At 37.6% G+C, this 20,144-nt stretch overlaps 1 protein-coding gene across 2 annotated transcripts in view; it reads left to right on the forward strand.

The window, feature by feature from the left end:
• Positions 1-2,402: 2,402 nt before the first annotated feature.
• Positions 2,403-20,144, forward strand: part of LOC149960354 (uncharacterized) — a 65,811-nt gene continuing 48,069 nt past the window's right edge. Inside the window, exons 1-3 of one of the 2 annotated variants that reach the window (XM_090166668.1) lie at positions 2,403-2,607; positions 12,433-12,617; positions 13,409-13,665. In XM_090166668.1, the coding sequence (XP_090022794.1) occupies positions 2,535-2,607; positions 12,433-12,617; positions 13,409-13,665 (515 nt within the window). In that variant the 5' untranslated portion in view covers positions 2,403-2,534. The remainder of the gene's footprint in view (positions 2,608-12,432; positions 12,618-13,408; positions 13,666-20,144) is intronic. The other variant, XM_090166667.1, reaches the window with a different exon arrangement.

A 20,144-nucleotide genomic window follows, 5' to 3' on the forward strand; every position in this document is an offset into this window, starting at 1 on the left:
ACTTCTATTTTTGTAAAAATATAATTGAAAGTTGAAAACTATTTCATAAATATAGCTGAAAATTATCTAGAAAAAAATACTAGGATTAACACGGTTTAAAAATTTTATCAATTTTCTTTTTAAAAATTGTAATATTTTATTGTAGTTATAAAATTTTAATTCCAGTAGAAATTTAAAATTTTCACTTTCAATTCACAAGGTAGAACAGATTTCAGAATATTAAATGTTTATTTATTTACAGGTGATCGGGTCCTTTTGAATGGCAACAAAGGAACTTTACAACGAATCGACTAGTCACAACCTAAATTGAAACAATTATATAATTAAAAATAAAGTATATATATTATTTCAGAATGAAAATTAACGTTTTTAAAAAATTAACTGTGACACATTTTGAACCACGTGTGTCAAAAAAATCCTTCTTAAATTGAATCTATGTTATTGAGATGATTTAAGCATTTCTGTCTATCCCCTTTAATAAATAAATCAGTCAATTGGTTCCCTTAAAGGGAATATAGCCTCAGGTATTTGGTGTGGAACACCAACGTTTGCAGCTCTGGCCGCTCTTATTTTAATTTTTAGAAATGTGTGTCGCCACTGTGCAGGTATATTTAAATTTTCCAAGGGGCCTTTTATAAAGATTGCTTTGCAGGTTATATTCCCCTTAAACTGACGTTTTCTGCCGTGATTGTAGCTTGCGCCGTTGACTCATGCCCGGAGGTGGGGTGAATTCCAAGAATATGACCGCACATCGTCTGAACATAGTCAGTATGTGTAATTATAAATACAGTACAAATAAAAGAATAGTATTATAATAAAGTCTAAGAAACTACAAAAATATATCACTTAAAACGATTTATTTTCTGTTGGTCAGTTTTATAAAACAATGAAAGGGCCCAACGATTCATGAATCTGCCGGGTTGAAGCCACTAGCGCGTTGCAGATCATATTTTTCAACTTTCTGCATCGTTATTTGCAACTACCCCTCTAGTGCCTTCCATATCTTGTGGTCTCCTTGAAACGTTCTTCCCTAATTAGCTTTTTACACGCAAAAACCGATCACCTGGAATGTAGCCGGCGTTTCAGTAAAATGATACATCAATTGACCGAAAATATCAAACCTTCGCTGTCGTTTTTACTTAGTTTAAAATTGGAGCCCAAGATTTGGTTATTTGACCATTTTAGTGTTTTTGGCTATTTTCGACTTTAAATCTACAAACTTATTTTACATTAGCTTTTTCGCCTCGCAGCAAGAGGAGCCGGGTTTCCAGCTGGTACCACTGGGTGAAAACTTGGAACTCCTTCTGCGTTGAGTTTGCAAATTATCTCTCCACTTGTTAAAGGAGTATCCCCCCCGAGCTATTTGGTTTCCCCTTCCAACTCGTAGAGCTTAACGGTGGTAGTTAGTGTAGAGAGCTGTTGGCCTGCGTGGCATGAAGGGCTGCCACCAAACTCCTACGCATTGTTACCAGGTCACTTGATGACTTAGGCCTAAGGTGGCGCCTTGGTTATTAGCCTTACCGATTATTATTATTATTATAAGTAGATATACCAAGGATAGTTATAGATACTACTTATATAACGTCAAATGAAAGAATTAACGCGGTTATTGATGTGTTATAAACATCCTAAAACTACCAATTTGGACGCTTTAAACCACAACAAAATTTAAAACGATTGAGAAAAACTTGTCAAGACTTTTGTGAACTTCCACGAACCACATCAACCCTAAAAGAGCTACTTAGGTTAAAAATTATGTCCATACATTTAACTTGGATTCTTTCAAATCGTTGAAAAATTATTTAATCCTTTAAATTAAGATTTTGGGCTGATTCCCTACAATTTCTTTCTAGTAAACTTATTCCTGTTTTTGACACTTATTTAAACACTTCCGGAGCTTGAAGTTCAAAAAACACCACCAAAAGTTCTACAAAGCCCGATGCGAACTAAAGTAACTCGTCCTTACAAGCCTCAACTCTCTAGGCGGATATCATGTATTATCCATACTGATTTCGACCATTCTAATGAACTTTTGGTGAAATGTATGAATTGCATATAATAGAGATTTCTTAACACGTTTGTAATTAAAATTAGCAATTAAAGCGAGTAGTGTAAACGACTAACTTTATGGACGGGCACGTTTAATAAGATCAATCAAAGTCCAAGCGATTCATTTATCTCCAGTGCTACAATAATCGGCGTTCCAGATGAAATTCTGTAAACATACTTTCTGTATCGTTATTTCCAAGTATACCTCTACCTTTTGGCCTATCTGTAGTAAATAAAAGGTAATATTGTCTTATCCTTGATATTCATTTTTGATTGTTTAATCAGCTTCTTTATGAGGTTATCAAGTAAAACAAGAAACCAATTCTTCAAAATGCGCGCGTACTTCAGTTAGATAACACGGGTCATAAATAAAAAAACGGAAAAGTGCATTCTTCTGGGCTAGAGGAATTTACTCTTTAGTGAGATTTAACCTTTCGCTAGGTTTGCTTGTTACATATTCAATTTAAAAAAATAAATACGGTGCGATGTTGAAGCTGGGAATAATCTTTCGGATACCACTATCCTACATCTTTACGACTATATTTTATAACGAAAAAGGTAACTTAAATATTTTCTATTATGATTTTCAGTTAAAACATTATGAAAAATACAAAATACCTAAACAAATTAAACAGATGTTCCCTAAAATACTAAGATATGTTATAATTTAATCGGGGAATCTATAAAAGCAGCAATTAAAGGCATTGGAAGACCGTTTCTCCGGTTTTTTTTAAATCCTAGGAGAGAGAATTTAAAATAAAACGTTAAACAATTTATACGGAATGTAAATTTGGCAGTCGTGCATTTTTCTTGATGTGGTTAAAAATTTCAAGACCTTATTTGTGGTTCATAACTCACGATAAAAGGATATTTAGATATATTTAGATTTATCCAAACATTTCGTGGTTAAACTTTCGTTTTAAAAGTCGCACTAAAAACCAAAATGCACACATTAGGTGTTTTTTTCGCCTGTTCTGGGTTTTTTGAGCAGGTTAAAAAGTGTAGCCATATGACGTCATTTTACTACAATTCTGTCTTGACGAAAAAAACGAGTTGGAGAAGAAAGGGAGTATTTAAAGGTTAAAGGTTATTTATAAAAAGTTCCCCCATCATATTTTCGTGAAACGAAATTTAAGCAGACGACAAAACTAGATTACTCCCTCTACACCTCCTTTCGAGGAGGAGTAAAAAGTATAACCCTAATACTCCGGAACAAGCGAACAAAATTCGGGACAGGGTATATCTTACCCCGAGACAGGCGAATAAAACGTTTTAGGGTAAAACGTTTACACTTTTTGTCCCCGGACAAGCGAAAAAAAACCACCTATTGTTTCTCATGCGGCTTCTGAAACCAAAATGTGGTGAGCGGTGCATATTTCTATCAAAGCGTATCCACGTGTTTCATCAGCTGATCAACGAGTTCCAAAATATATAATCATTCAAAATATATTACGTTCGTTTATAGTTAGACGACAGCACGTACAGGGGGATATTTCCTAAACGGCCCTTAGGTAGTTCTTCATCATTTGGTTTTTTAATTTGTGGAAATTGTCGAAAATATCTGAACTATAGTGACTGAGATTTGTTTGATTGGATCTTTCGAAAAGGAACCAAGATGTCGCAAAGGACATCTAATCAAAGGAAAATGGTGCTATGGTCTATAGATACCCATTTGTTGCTTTATTTTTAATTTAAGTTGAGCGTGGTAATTAGCAAATATTCTGTAACATGCCGAGATTCTACAAAATTGCTGCCTCAATAGGGTTAAATGATTCAGACATTTCATTTTAACATCTAGATGACTGCGTTTAAAATAATAAAATTTGCGAAATACATTCTAAATGAAAAATACCTCACCGTATTCTTTTTTTTTAATTCCTACAATTTGCCTTGAATTTTTAAATTTACACCAATTCTCATCCGTGACCTTTACCAAGTGCGTACATTTCAGTAGACTCTCCCGGTTGTTATCCAAGAGCTCATCGTCATCAGAAATGACCGGCCAAAGATAATACTTGACCAAATTGAATTTAAACGTATTTTTGACTTTTTTGAAGTTTTAATTTTTTTTCATTTTTTAAAAGGTTTAACAGGGGGGGGGGGGGCCCTTAAAATCCTTCAGATTCCCATGTTATTTTCAAAAAACATGGCAAAAAGAAAGCCCGTCGCAACTTTTCCCTTGCACTTTTTTTAAGGTACATGTAGGTGTAAACTATACCCGAGTTTGAACAAAATCGGTGATTTTCACATCGGGTCGTCTCTTTTTAAGTGTTTTAAGAGAAATTTCTGAATTATTTAACTGGTCAACTTTGTGGAAACTCAAGAAGTTCAAAATTAATTACCACGTTCAAGCTTTTTAATATAAACCAACAAAGAAGTATCTAAAAACAGTAGCGCAATTTCCCTTTGTGAAATCATTGTGAATTGAAGGAGATTTGAATTTAAGTTCAGTGTATAATTTTTGATATTTCATTTATTAGTGTAATTTTTGTACTTCTTTTCTTTATAATTGTGTAATTTGTAACTTTATAAGGAATGTGTTTGACCCCTTTTTCTTCAAAAATAGCCTAAAATCCAAGAGAGAAACCGTTCTTGGGCCGAATTCTGAAGCCCATTTCTTAATCCCCTCTTAACAGGTACTTCCCCCTAGCTCCCCACTATATACCAGCTCCAGCACGACCTAGTCCCTCTGACCTTCAACTAGCGTAAAATAAAACCCATTTTTATTCTGTTTCTACTGTGTATTGTGTTTGCGAAGTTTTCCACGTTTTTTGTTTGCCTCCTTTCGGGCAGAATTCTCCAGTGGCCCAACGAGAAGGGTCACTATTTTCAACCCGCAATAAATCAATTTTTATTATAACATCGTATCGTTATTTCAAATTTCAATTAGGAGTTATCTACAATCTAGAAAACCTAGGAACTAAACCCAACAAATTTTTCAGTCGGTTTGGGGGGTTTAATTATGCATAGCTCTCCCTACAAGTTAAATTAATATTTAGGGCGCGGAAATAAAGAAAAGTCCCTAAGTATTCTTCATGGTGTCGGAAACCCGGGACAAACGGACGCATACGGAACTTTAGATTTCAATTTAATTGTGAACAATTACGGACTCATCAAGTGAAAGTGAATCAATATCGAGACGGTCATAAGCGAAAATGGCCAACGAACAAATCATGCAAAACTCCAGCGGCGCGGACGGAAAAGGAGACTCGAGAGGAAATAAGGACAAAACAACAGAGACTGCGGAAGTAGCAAAGTACAAGTCATTAAGAACTCCGGCGCGCACAGCGGTAACCAAAGCAACCAATGGAATGGCCACATTATTCAGTAATCCAAATACACCGGTGGAAGACATCGAAGACCAACTGACGCTGCTATTATCAAAAGAGACGATCCTGGTCAATCTGGATAAAGCGGTACTAGCTACAATTACAGACGCGACGACCCTGGAGAAAGAAGCCGTCGAAATTGAAGGCTACTACGACAAGATCAACTTCGAGCTGTTGAAAATAAAGGCGCAAAGGATGGTGAAGAAAGCTAACGGAGCCCAGGCATCGGCAAATCCATCAAACAACGGGGCGAGCGGAGTCAGCAACGTTACGGTCATCCGCGAAGAAGCATCGAGACTACCGACGCTAAATCTACCGAAGTTTTCCGGAGACATCACGGAATGGGCTGGGTTTTGGAGCGCATTTCAAACTACATTTCAAGACAAACCGAAAACCACTAAGGTAGAAATGTTCAATTATTTATATTCATTTTTAGAAGGTGATGCAAAAAAGGCGTTAATAGGAATGAAAGCTAGCGAGGAGAATTATGACGAGGCGGTTAAAATTCTAAAAGAGAGATTTGATAGAAAGGATTTAGTAATTCATACTCATGGAAAGCGGTTAATGAATTTAGAGCAAGTGTCGGATTCGAGCGATATTTCAGGCCTACGAAACTTATATGATAAGATCCAATTAAATGTAAGATGCTTAAAGGGTTTAGGTGTAGATGCCACCTTAAGTGGTACCTTTATTTGCCCTCGATTGATTGAATGCTTGCCAAAAGACGTAAGATTAGACTATAGTCGAAAACACTCTAAAGATGGTGACTGGAATTTAAAGGCGTTCACCGACTTTTTGCAAAGTGAAGTGGAAGGCCGCGAAACTTGCGCGCTTTTGGGGGAATCTCGTTTCAAAGAAAAATCGCAATCACGCGCGCCGGAGAGAAAATCAAATGCTTACCCCAATCACCGATCGGATCACGCGCGTAATTCCACGCCCATGGCAAACTCGTTGCTAACCAACGTTAATCAGCGAAGTTTATTCTGCATTTTCTGCAAAAGCTCCGACCACGCGACGTTCAATTGCGCTAATTACACCCTCGAAGAGAAGAAGATAATTCTGCGAGATCAGAGAAGATGTTACGTCTGCTTAAAACCCCACCACGAGGCGCGGAACTGCGACTCGCAACATCAAAACTGCGCGATCTGCCGAAGAAAACATAACAAAGCGGTTTGCGAGCAAAATCGATCCCACAAACTGAGAGCCGAGGAACCGAAAGGCATCAGTACAAACACCATTTTTGACTTCGAACGAAGAAACGTCTTACTACAGACCGCTCAAGTCATCGTAAAAAACCCGGATTACCCAAGGAACTGCGGATCCGGTACTCTCAAACTCGTCCTAGATAATGGAAGTCAAGGGACTTTCATCCTGAGTGAGGTAGCCGAAAACCTACAACTTCCGGTCATCGGAGAAACTAACATCCTCATCTCAGAATTCGGAAATGAAATCGCGGAGGAGAAAAAGATGAAAATCGTACGATTAACGGTTCAAAACGTCTCAGACTGCGGAAAACAAATTCAAGTAGAGGCCGTTGCGGTACCTTTCATTTGCAGGGCGAAAACTGAGGATTGTCAAGAAATCAGGAATTTCGTGAAGAAAACGAGCATCACCCTAGCAGACGACCCAAGTAAAGAAAGCATCAGCAGTTCAAAAATCAGCCTATTGATAGGAGGTGATTATTATTGGGAAGTGGTCAGCGGAAAGGTGGAGAGGCTACAAAACAAATTAGTGGCCTTGGAAACCATTTTTGGATGGACAGTCGAAGGTCCTATGAGCTCCCCGAAGACAAACGTGAAGAAGTTAGAAATCAAAAACAATTTAATCTCAGTAATGACAAACAAATGTCAAGACTCCCAATTAACGAAAATCGTCCAAAATTTCTGGGATTTGGAAGCCATCGGAATCAAAACAGAACCCGAAAAACCATCGGAAGGCAACGAGGTTTTAGACAGATTCGAACAAGACATCAGATTCGATCCCGAAGAAGGGAGGTACCAAGTCAAGTTTCCATGGAATACCGAGAAGGACATCCTACCTGACAATTTACCGATGGCCACGAAACGAATCGCAAGTTTAGCCAAAAGATTCAATAAAAACCCAGAGTACTACCAAGCGTACAAGGACATCATAGACGAGCAACTCAAACTTGGCATCGTGGAAGTCGTCCCTGAAGACGAAAAGGCAAGCAAACCAGGAACGTATTACATGCCACATCAAGGCGTCAGTCGAGCCGAAAGTCAAACAACGAAGTTGCGCGCAGTTCTGGACGGCTCCGCTCACGAAAATGGAGTGCCATCGCTAAACAATTGTCTGTCCAGTGGACCAAGTCTCAACCCGGACCTACTCCTGTTACTATTGAGCTTCAGAAACTACCCCATTGCTATTGTCGCCGACATTGAGAAGGCGTTCCTTCAAGTATCATTGGCTAGGGAAGAACGCGACACCTGCAGATTCTTATGGGTTCAAGAAGAGGCAAGCGGCAAAGTGAAAGAGAACGAATTCACGCCGTTACGAATGACCAGGGTACCCTTCGGGGTGACCTCAAGCCCATATCTACTAGCAGCCACAATCAAACATCACCTCAGAAAATACAACGACACTTACGATGAAAAGGCCGTGAAACTTCTCAACGAGAGCCTATACGTCGACGACCTAGTAGCTGGAGACCAAAACGTCGCGAGCGCTTTCCAGCTGTCAAGGCGGATGTCAGAAATTTTAAGTGAAGCGAAGATGCACCTTAGGAAATGGCAGACCAACTCGCCAGAATTACGTCAGATGTGGGGAAACGAAGCCGGCAATCCCCAAGCACTCACCAAAATTGAAGTTCAGCCACCTAACGGTCAAAAAATCTTGGGATTGCAATGGGACCCTACCACGGACACATTCAATTTCGATCTGACAAATTTAATCGAAATAATCAAGGACATCAAGCTCACCAAACGTTATGCACTCAGCGCGGTCTCGTAGATCTTTGACCCTATCGGTATATTGGGCCCATATACCATCCGGGCAAAATTTATTCTTCAATCGTTATGGGAGAAGAAAACAAAATGGGATGAAAGATTGAGTGGCGAAATTGCGGCCGAATTCGAACAATGGTGCAATGAGCTACCAGAGATAAGGAAAATCAAGATACCCCGCTACTATCTCAACGAAGTTGAAGCTGATCAAATTAAAGGGAAAGAAATCCATTGTTTTTGCGACGCCAGCAAAAGAGCGTACGCGGCGGTCGCGTACGTGAGATACGTAACGGTAAACGGCCAAATAGGAGTCTCCCTGGTGACGTCGAAGGCCAGGGTAGCGCCACTCAAAATGATCGACCCTTCGGAAGATGACTTAACATTACCACGCCTGGAACTTATGGGGTGCGTTCTGGGAGCTCGTTTGGTAAACAACATAAAAAGCGTATTCGAACCGGAAAAGCGGGACATTTTCATGTGGTCAGATTCGACCATCGCATTAAACTGGGTCAAGGGATCGACAAAGGTTTGGAGACCGTTCGTTCAAAATAGGGCGGTCGAAATTCAAAAATTGACAGACCCCGCAACATGGAAGCATTGCCCAGGGAACAATAATCCAGCGGACATTCCAACAAGAGGGGCTAAGGCCGAAGAATTGGCCAAAAGCAAATTATGGTGGGAGGGCCCCACCTGGCTCAAGATGGATAAATCTGAATGGCCAGAAGACATATTACCGGAAACAAATCTGGTTTTGGTGGAGAAGGAGAAAAGAAAAACGATTTTAGCAGTCGCAACGACCGAAAAACGCGGTATCAATCAAATCATGAACCTCAATAGATGGAACGACCTGGACAAAGCTCTTCGAATCACGGCATACGTCTTCCGATTCATCGACTACTACGTCGAGAAAAACAAAGCGTACGAGGGAGTAATTAAAACAGAAGAATTACACTGCGCGGAAAATACCTGGATAAGGTGCGTTCAAATGGAAGATTTTGGAAAAGAAATCTTGGCGCTGAAAAATAACAAGAAAATACAGAAGGATTCCAAAATTGCCGAATTTAGACCACTATTAAACGGAAATCAAATCTTACTCTTGGGAGGTCGATTAACGGAAGCTAACATGGCCTACGAAACAAAACATCCAATCATCCTTCGAAAGGAACAAAGATTATCGAGACTAATTATGGATCGTTGCCACACGCAAATGATGCACGGAGGCATACAAAGCACGTTAACCCAATCTCGGGAAAACTATTGGATAATCGCTGGAAGACAGCTCGCAAGAAAATCAGTCAAAGGTTGCTTTCAATGTCGAAAAGAATCGGCAAAACCAGGAGACGCCCCCACGGCCCCCCTCCCACAAGATCGTATTGAGCAAGCGTTAAGCTTCGAAGTGGTCGGAGTAGACTTCGCCGGTCCCTTCCACCTCAAGTCGGCGAGAGGCGAAAAAGAAAAGCAAAAGTCGTACATCTGTCTCTTTACACGCGCCGTCACTAGGGCGATTCATTTAGAGCTCGTGACGTCAATGAGCGCGCGCGATTTTTTAATGGCATTGACGTGAATGATTTCGAGAAGAGGAATACCGCGCAAAATATACAGTGACAACGCGAAAACTTTCGATCGGGCAAATAGAGACTTAGCTAAAATTTGGTCTAATCTGAAGAGTGAAGAAGTTCTAAACTTCTATGGCAAAAAAGGCATTAGCTGGCATTTTATAGTCGAGAGGGCCGCCTGGTATGGAGGATGGTGGGAGATATTAGTAAAGAGTACGAAATCAATTCTAAAGAAGAATTTGAGCCAAGCAGCTTTAACCTTTGTAGAAATGGAGACATTGTTAACTCAAGCGGAAGCCGCTATAAATTCCAGGCCAATCACTTATGTAAATAACGAATCAAATGATCCCCAACCCTTAACCCCTTCCCATTTTCTAATTGGAAAACGTGTTACGAGTATGCCACCTCAAATTGTTAGAAATGAAAAAGCACCCAGAACACAACTTGAATTTAACAATCGACAAAAATATCGCTCCGCTCTAATGACTAGGTTATGGAACAGGTGGAAAAAATAATATTTGCTAGAATTAAGATCTGCGCATAAAATCAAATTGGCAAACAAGGAATGTAAAATTAAAGTTGGAGATGTAATGATGATTTTTGATAAAAGTGTAGAAAAATTCTTATGGAAATTAGGAGTAGTGACAGAAACACTGGTTGGCCGAGACGGCCAAATGAGGTCTTGCATTTTGAGAACCTCCAATGGCAATTTAATTAGAAGACCTATTCAACTCCTGTATCCCTTAGAGATAGACGCGATATCAGTTCGTGAAAATTCAGATCACTGAATCGTAAAAATAAAATAAAAAATTAAAATGTGAAATTTACCATTTTTGTTTGTTTTATCTGTGCATAAATTAAGTGTTTTAAATTTAAAATTGAACATCTACCCAACGGACAATTAAATCGAAAACTCAAGTGAAACAATCGGGACAATATTTGTGTTGTAAATACTAACGTATTTCGCGGCGGAGTGTGAAATCATTGTGAATTGAAGGAGATTTGAATTTAAGTTCAGTGTATAATTTTTGATATTTCATTTATTAGTGTAATTTTAGTACTTCTTTTCTTTATAATTGTGTAATTTGTAACTTTATAAGGAATGTGTTTGACCCCTTTTTCTTCAAAAATAGCCTTAAATCCAAGAGAGAAACCGTTCTTGGGCCGAATTCTGAAGCCCCTTTCTTAATCCCCTCTTAACAGGTACTTCCCCCTAGCTCCCCACTATATACCAGCTCCAGCACGACCTAGTCCCTCTGACCTTCAACTAGCGTAAAATAAAACCCATTTTTATTCTGTTTCTACTGTGTATTGTGTTTGCGAAGTTTTCCACGTTTTTTGTTTGCCTCCTTTCGGGCAGAATTCTCCAGTGGCCCAACGAGAAGGGTCACTATTTTCAACCCGCAATAAATCAATTTTTATTATAACATCGTATCGTTATTTCAAATTTCAATTAGGAGTTATCTACAATCTAGAAAACCTAGGAACTAAACCCAACAAATTTGTCAGTCGGTTTGGGGGGTTTAATTATGCATAGCTCTCCCTACAAGTTAAATTAATATTTAGGGCGCGGAAATAAAGAAAAGTCCCTAAGTATTCTTCACCCTTTGAATAAATGTCCATTGACGCGCTTACCCAAAATTCGCCTGCTATTACATTCCAGTCATCAGTGTTCAACAAAATAAAAACATCTGGAATACTTTTCGAAAGATTCAATCAATTAAATAACAGTTAATATTTTTAATAAAATACACATTTTCTGAAACGAAATGACGACGAATTACCAACGCGCACAGTTAATCAAATCTGGAATTTTTTGCAACTAATTTTACTAACGAGATAAAAGGTAAAGATCTTTAGGAATGACAAATATATAGCATTAAATAGTTATTTTCGTTTTTCTCTTCTTTATAACGAGCAGTAAGAAAAGTTACTTAAAATAAAATAGTCTTAAGCAAAGTGCGAATGTTAAAAAGCCAATTGGAATTTGAAGATAGTTTTAATAATATCTATTTTTCCGTAATTTTAATCATTGTGTTACAAATTACTAGCAATTAATATTATAACATTTAACTACGGAAATATGTAGAAAACGATCAACCACTTTTGAGGACGAAAACTAAACTGCGTAAGATTTAACGCGGTCCTTTTTCGATAGGCTTTCTGAGAGAAAACATTACTAAAGACTAACGACCAGTTAAAAATATTATAGAAGCGCGCGACGTTTTAAATTGCAATTAAAAATTGTTTGTAAGTCTAAATTTAACATTTGGCCTTTTGCAGGCCGAAGTTTAGTTTTCATTTCCAAAGATGTTGGTATTTTTTCACTCTTTCGTATGTTAATGATCTAATTCTTAAGTCCAATCAGCTGCTTTCATCTGCCTTGCATTTATATTTTTAAGGAAACTTCAATTGAATTAAAACCCTTTGTTTATGTACTGTGTACATATAAAAAATATGACTGTGTTGCTTTAGCCAATTACTCAATTTGTCTTTCAATTAATAACACATAATTAAGATTTAGTTGTTTCACAGGTGTTTTGAATGGTATTCGAGAAGTGTTGGCTTTTGCGTTGGTGTCATTTCTTAGGCTTAGGAAGAAAGCGAGGCTAGATTTGTACGACCTTTCGCAGACACCAACGAAAGATCTCGAAAAGTTGGCGATCCAAATACCTCGTAAGGAATATGATCTGGAATATCGACGTCCCATTTCCAAAAAGGTGAGCTTAAAATAGAGATTCGCAGATATTAGGGTTTTATTTAATAGTTTTATAAAATTTGCATATTTTTCATCTTTCAATTATTGCTATTGGTTTTTATTGCCATTATCGAGTTCTTAAAAAATGTTTTGAAATTCGAGGGAAACATGAATATCTACACTTTCAATTAAAAAGTTGCCCGTTAATAAACGATGTATCAAATATTAAACGAAAATGCTTTTATCACCGTTAAAAATAATTTCATTTAAAAACCTTAATTCATGGACCAATTAATTTTCAATTATAATTGAAATACCAAAAATAATTTTGCCCTGCATAATATTGGAACACCTTACGAAAATAAACATTATACGGTTTTTATTTACAGAAGCGCGGTATTCAGGTTAGTTTAGGGAAGATTGTTTTCACGATCCCTAACCGGTTTTGTATACTCATGTTGCTCCTTATAAAATCTAATTTATGTAACTGTTTATAAAATCTAATTTATATAGCTGTTAGTAAAATCTAATTCATGTTGTACTTAACTGAGAAAATATATTCTAACAGCCTGAAACCCCGATTGGATATTAACTTCGTGATAGTTAAGAATTTGTAAATAAGTCTTATAATTCAAACAAATTATTTATTAAAAACCATTTTTCCTCGCTAGAAAATATGAATTCCTACCAAAAATCTAAAAGCCGACGTGACCAGGATCAACACGCTTTCACACTTTGAATTTTTTTCCGTTTCTACTCATAATTCACATGTCATATAAAATTTACCCATAAATTACTTCATGGTTTTTGCAGGAAACGGAGAGCGTGTTAATTTACGGGGGCAATACCACCGGGGCCAGGTTGTTGCTTCGAACCAGCAGAAACGCGGAAGGACTGAGCTCAATCTGGATATCACTAAAGCTAGATTCAGGAGAAGAATACTACCTTCCGACGGAACAGTTCCACGTCGAACCCAAAACTGGCAAAGAGAGCTTCGTCGGTGGAGGGTTGCGCATGAAATGTTTAGTTCCCATGAGAAGATGGAGAATTACATACAACGGATTTTTGAGGTATGTTGACCTAGGTCCAATACAATGTTTTATCTAGGACATAACTGTCTTATTTTGAAATCATTGCCAATCGCTGGTTTGGTGACCGCTTTGTTTATTTACTTATTAGTTTTGTGCTTTCTGCTGATTGGCCGAATAGTAAATAATTCATCAGCACCTTTTACTTTTTTAAATATTTTAACGCGCTAATGATCAAGATATATTATATTGTTGTTAAATTACCCGAAAAGGTAGAAAGGTTCATAAAAAGGAGGCAAAATAGCTCGATATTCTGGCTATTTTAATTTGTTTTTGACTTGAAGAATAATTTGGTGAGAGTGCTGCGTTTTAATTATACCCTCGAGACCAATTGGTCCGAGTATTTCTTCAGTTTTGTCATTACTTGGACCTTTTTGGCGCCCTCTTTAATGGGGTAATAAGTGCAACCGCGCGGCCAAAGCTATTTCCCACCGACACGAACCGAGCCCCGACTTTCGGTGGCAAATAGTCTCACCAATGATGGAGGCTATTTTCCACCCTAAATCTGAAGTTTTTTCGTTTCGGCGGTAAAAAGTCTACGCCGCGCGTAACGTGCTATTTGCCACAGAAAGTCGGGCTTACATTTTAATGCTAAATACAGAAATCCGCTTTCATAATACGATTATTATTAATTTCAGAATATTATATATTTATGTTTTTTTTTATTTTTGGCTACTAGTAGCATCGGTTATATGGAAATTAAAGTAGGGGTCGTGTCTAAAGAAAAACAAGCTTCATGTTATTTTTAAATATAAACAAACAGGGACATCAATTCTATAATACGCGAGATTTTTTAGGGTTTATCATTAGAAAGGGTCCGTTTTTCAGGGGCTGTTAATATAGAACAAAGGGTTACAATAAATTTTTGATAAAATGATCTATATCAGCTTGTATCATTTTAAAATAAGTGTTTTGAAGGTGGAAATTCTCCATTTTCTTATGTAGTCAAGTTGGGGTAATCTTCAAAGATTTAGTTCTCGCTGTTGGTAGTATATGTTATCGATAAGAAAGGGTTTGATCGAAATCTGAAAATTGATTATCAAAATTTTAACCGATCAAATCTTCATAAAAATTCGATGAACATTGGTTAATATTATAAACTTTTCAGCACGGTTTGGTTCGTCGATTTAAAAAAAAAACATATTTTCATACTTTGTACTTGAATACGAAATATTATATTTCCGAGCTTACGTAAGCGTTTATTTTGCTTTGTTCGGATTGCGGTCTTTTTTCACGATACACAGGAGTTATCTATACAAACCTAATAGGTAAAATTTACCTATTTAAACATTATATTCTTAAAATACATTAAACAAGTAAAAAACCACTACTGTACAATAAAAGTTTATTTAAAAACTGCTACGGTCGTTTCGACGCCAAAACTAGCGTCGTCGTCAGGCAAATTTAATTGTACATTAAAACACGCCAAAACGGGTTAAGGGGGCCGCTATGCCAATGAGCTTTACCAGCACCTATATCCTATACCTTAAGCTACAAGGGCCCAAACCCGAGGGGGTAGTTACTCGAGTAATCAGGTGTACACATTTACTGAAATCGATTAACTTATTCCGAAATCATGGGTAATCACGCGAAATTTAAAAATATTTTGAGAAAAATTCAGAATACAACGGTAATCACAAGAATTCTTTGGTAATAAAAAATAATTTACCAACAATTACAGGAAAACAATAGTACTCCAGAATAATTCAGAAAAAATAAAATTTTTAGGTCTCATTTGTAACCACACACTTTCCAAAATAAACACCGATAATGATTTCCGAAATCAGATATTTATAAAAAAGTAGTATTTAGTAATAGTCATCAAAATGATCACGGTATTTCTGGATTAAATAGAAACTGCCAGAAGCTTTCCTAATTGCCGCTGGAAGTGCCGTCTGCGTAAAATATTTACAATTACCTAATATTTAGGTCATTCCGAGTCATTCAGACTGAACGACGGGCCGCGGCTCGAAACGTCTCGACATTTTTTTTAATAAAAATATTAAATTACTTTTATCCAAGTTTGTTCACGGGTTATTTCTTTGTAAACCTATTTATTTTATTCCACTTACAATTTTACTTTTAGAAAAAGGTTATTTGTTTAACAGTGAAATTAAAGAACTTTTATTGGTGCTATCGCAGTGAAGGTTTAATAGAGCATATGATCAACGTTGGAATCTTTTAGTGGGATCCAAAATATAGATTACCGCGGGTTCAGTCTTTGACAACACATGGCACCAAACTATAGACCACGACTGTAATGAAATAACATAGCTTGACCTGTTGCAAAACTAGGTATTTTTCTGGGCCCGTTATGCAACTTGATAATTTCCAGGGCCCGTTACCCAACTAGATAATTTCAAGGGCGTTACCCCAAATAATTTTAAGGGAACGTTACGCAACTAGATGAGGTTTAGGGGCCGTCCAAGAATAAATTGTTTGTTGGCCTCAACGATTCTCGATTACCTCCAGGCACTGTAACGAGAGCTGATGGTATCTAGGGCCAGAGACCAGGTTTGATTATTTCTGATGTTTAGGGCTGATAAATTGACCCAATGAAATTTGGGCCCGAATCGATGCCCAATAATGCCTTGGGCCTGAAACGTCGCTGGATGATGTCTGTGGCCTGATACGAGGCCCGATAATATCTAGGGCCAGAAACGAGACTCGAAATGTCTAGGACATGAAACGAGACCTTTTGATGTCAATGACCCGTAACAAGGCCCGAAAGTAGGCCAGATAACATCTAGGGCCCGTAACGAGGCCAGATGATGATGTCCTTACTACCTTATAAACATTTAATTAAAAAAAAACTAATAAAAAAAATTGAATTGATTGATTGATTGTATTGCCCGAAAACGAGGCCCGACAATGGCAAGGTCCGGTAACGAGGCCAGATTTTGTCTAGGGCACGAGACGAAACCGAATTATGGCTAGGGCACGAAACGAGGCCCGAATACGTGTAGAACGTGAAAGTAGGTCCGATAATGTTTCGAACCCGCAATGAGGACTGATGATATAAAGGGCTCGTAATGAAGTCCTTAGACGTCTCAAAAAGTACCATTGATTTCTAGCCTTGATTATTTCTAGGGCGTGCAACGTTGCCCGATGATTTCTACTCAAAAGTAATCGGTACAAATATTTCAGAAATAAAAATATCTCGAAATCCAAGAATTCAAAGAATTAAAGGGAATATAACCTTTTAATTTGTCGATTTCAATATAACCTAAAGTCGTTTTTAAATCTAACAATTTCAGCAAGATTTGACCCACTAGCGCGAAATATATCTAAAGCCCTAGAAGGTAGCGTGCAATGTTCGAAGTGTTGGTATGCCACACCAAATACCTGGGTTCTGTTCCCTTTAACAAAAATCAGTAATCACAAGAAATAACAAATATTTAGTAGAGTTCACTAGTCGTAAAGTTTAAATAGAAATCGTTACGAGTATACATTTGCTGATATAACGTATACGCGAAACAACGAAAACCAATATTTTGTATTAAGACAATACTCAAATACTGTAAAGCACATTTTAGTTCAAAGGCGTATGCCCGGGTAATGCCGGGTGGGCCGGGGCCCGTCATGAACAATATTTAAGGGGCGCAAAGTTAAAGTAAACTAGGACCCCAAAAATGGGGAAAAGGTTGAAAAAACGTGTAATTTAAATTAAAATAATGCATGGAATTTTTCGTTGGCTACTCGGGCCACATTTACTCTGATCACTTCGCGCCTCTATTTTAGTCCTGTACAAACACCTTCCTGTTTTCGTCATGCTTAAATGTGTTAAAATTGTAACGGACATGTGTTCTTTTTCGTTATCCCTCGAAATGAAGGCGCGTTTAACGGATTTTGTAGAATCTTTCTTCGTGAACGTCTAGGTAGCTCCGACGTTGTCGTTGGAACTTCCTGAGAGCTCTGCTTAACCTCTCTAATATTCTGCTTTAAATTTCTTAGCGAGTTTTTAAGCTTGATTAATATATACTAATTCGTGTGTTGATTATTACCTTAGTCAATCGATAGCTTATTTTAACGATTTGTATTGAAAGTTTTGAATTATTTGCAATCCAATTTGTAGTATAAAAACAAGAGAAGGAAGCGAAGTACGATTTGGCCTACTTTTGCAAACACGCAAACTGTAAAAGAAAATAATATTAAAATAAGTACATTATCCTTTTCTGTCTGTATGAATGAACAGACTATGTATCGTTAAATAAAACCACAATGCAAACAAAACCAAATAAATGCTTACGTAAGCTCAGAAATATAACATTTGAAAGGTGATACAAATACAAATAAGAACTCTTTATAGACGACCCCTAATTGATAATTTAATTAACAAAAACTTGAGTAAGCTAAAATGAATAACGTTTATTAATTGGAAATTATTTGAAATATATAATTATATAGTAACATTTCGTTATATATGAACAGCCCCTACATATCTAGATAAATACCCGTACGCAATTTTTTTTTAAATCGACTGACGAAGCCATGATGAAATGCGACGGTCTTACTTTCGAATGCGACAGCCGTGTTAACGAGATAATCGATCGAACCAGATCGAGAACCATCTAAGGCGGGCTACGTCAAACATAGCCCCCCCCCCCCCCACTTTCAAATATAAATACGGAAACACTCCCAATCGAATGCGAAGCAATGCGACAGCTTCGTTCACGAGATAATTGAACTTGAAATCAATTATTAATTTACTCCGCCAAAAAACTATACAATGAATTTTATGTTTTTAGTTTTAGTATATAGATACAGGGTGGCTTAGGTATTTGTGGCCAATACGTTCTATGGGAAAGTATTATTCCACTGAAAATAGGTTTTCCCTACTATCTGATTAAGCTATTAAAATGAAATGTGAAATTAAGGGGGCGTCCATACATCAATTGTTTTGTAACTTTGAGTAGAAGAATTTTGTATCTTTGAAACCACGTAATAGGTACGTTTATTTGTAAATTAAAATAGCTTGTTAGGTCTACAAAATTCCGCGTTGTTTATTACCATAGGTCCATATTTTTTTGACGGAACTCTGACGGCACCCATTAACCTCAATTTTCTTCAAACTGACCTCGAAGAAGCTTTGGACGAACTGCCACTGGCAACAATCCGGAATATGGTCTTTCAGCAAGACGGCGCTCCACCCAACTTCGGTTTCCTTGTCCGTCATTGGCTAGATCGTCGCTTTCCAAACCGCTGGATGGGAAGAGGGGTTCCAATACCTTGGCCTCCGAGATCACCAGATTTGACGCCAATGGACTTCTTCTTATGGGGATACGTGAAAGCCATAGTCTACGAGACCGAGCCTCCTTCCTTAGAAGAATTAAAACGTAGGATACGACGCGCATTTGCTGAAATCACAGCTGACACTTTGGCCAATGTTCGCGAGAACCTCCGGTACCGACTAGAAATGTGTGTGCACATGGACGGGTTCCATTTTGAACAATTACTGTAAGCGCATCACACAGAAAAAATAAAGTATTCATTTTTCAATGAGCATGCAATTCTTCCTGTAAGTTAGTCAATACAACAGCAATTATCTCTATTACAGCAATCTATTGCATTGCATACCTACATGGTGTTCCCAAAATGGTGGTAGGAGCGAGCTTCCACGGGATCTACGGATTAATTTTCGACGAAAAAGTTCTATCGAATTTTGTCAACAGTTTCAAAGTTACAAAACAATAGATGTATGGACGCCCCCTTAACTTCACATTTTAATTTAATAGCTTAATCAGATAGTAGGGAAAAACCTATTTTCAGTGGAATAATACTCTCCCATAGAACGTATTGGCCACAAATACCTAAGCCACCCTGTATATAGTTGTTTAAAACTAAAAACATTAAATTCATTGTATAGTTTTCTGGCGGAGTGCTACGATGGCTTCTTAAGACCTATTCTTATTAAACGATTTTGTAAATTAATAATTGATTTCAAGTTCAATTATCTCGTGAACGAAACTGTCGCATTGCTTTGCATTTGATTGGGAGTGTTTCCGTATTTATATTTGAAAGTGGGGGGAGGCTATGTTTGACGTAGCCCGCCTTAGATTGTTATCGATCTGGTTCGATCGATTATCTCGTTAACACGGCTGTCGCATTCGAAAGTAAGACCGTCGCATTGCTTCGCATTGACGTCGCATTCTAATAGCGGCGATTATTTGTCTCAATTCCAACATGGGGGGCTAGCATTAACCTAGCCCCCACATTTGTTTATTTAATTATTTCGTGAACCGAGCTATCGCATTCGATAATTATGGTGTCGCATTCATTTGCCTTCATTTAAAATGAGGTCGCATTCATTTGCAATCATTTAACATGGCGGCCCATTCATTTGCGTTAAGTTAGCCCCCCACTTACGATAGCGATTATCTCGTTAACTAAGATGTCGCATTAGAAAGTAAGGGTGTCGCATAACGTCGCATTGAGGTCGCAATCGAATAAAGGTGTTTGGA

The sequence above is a fragment of the Leiobunum rupestre genome, chromosome 2 (genome assembly GCF_980474605.1).
Source record: "Leiobunum rupestre chromosome 2, qqLeiRupe1.1.hap1, whole genome shotgun sequence".
Lineage (NCBI taxonomy): Eukaryota > Metazoa > Arthropoda > Arachnida > Opiliones > Sclerosomatidae > Leiobunum > Leiobunum rupestre.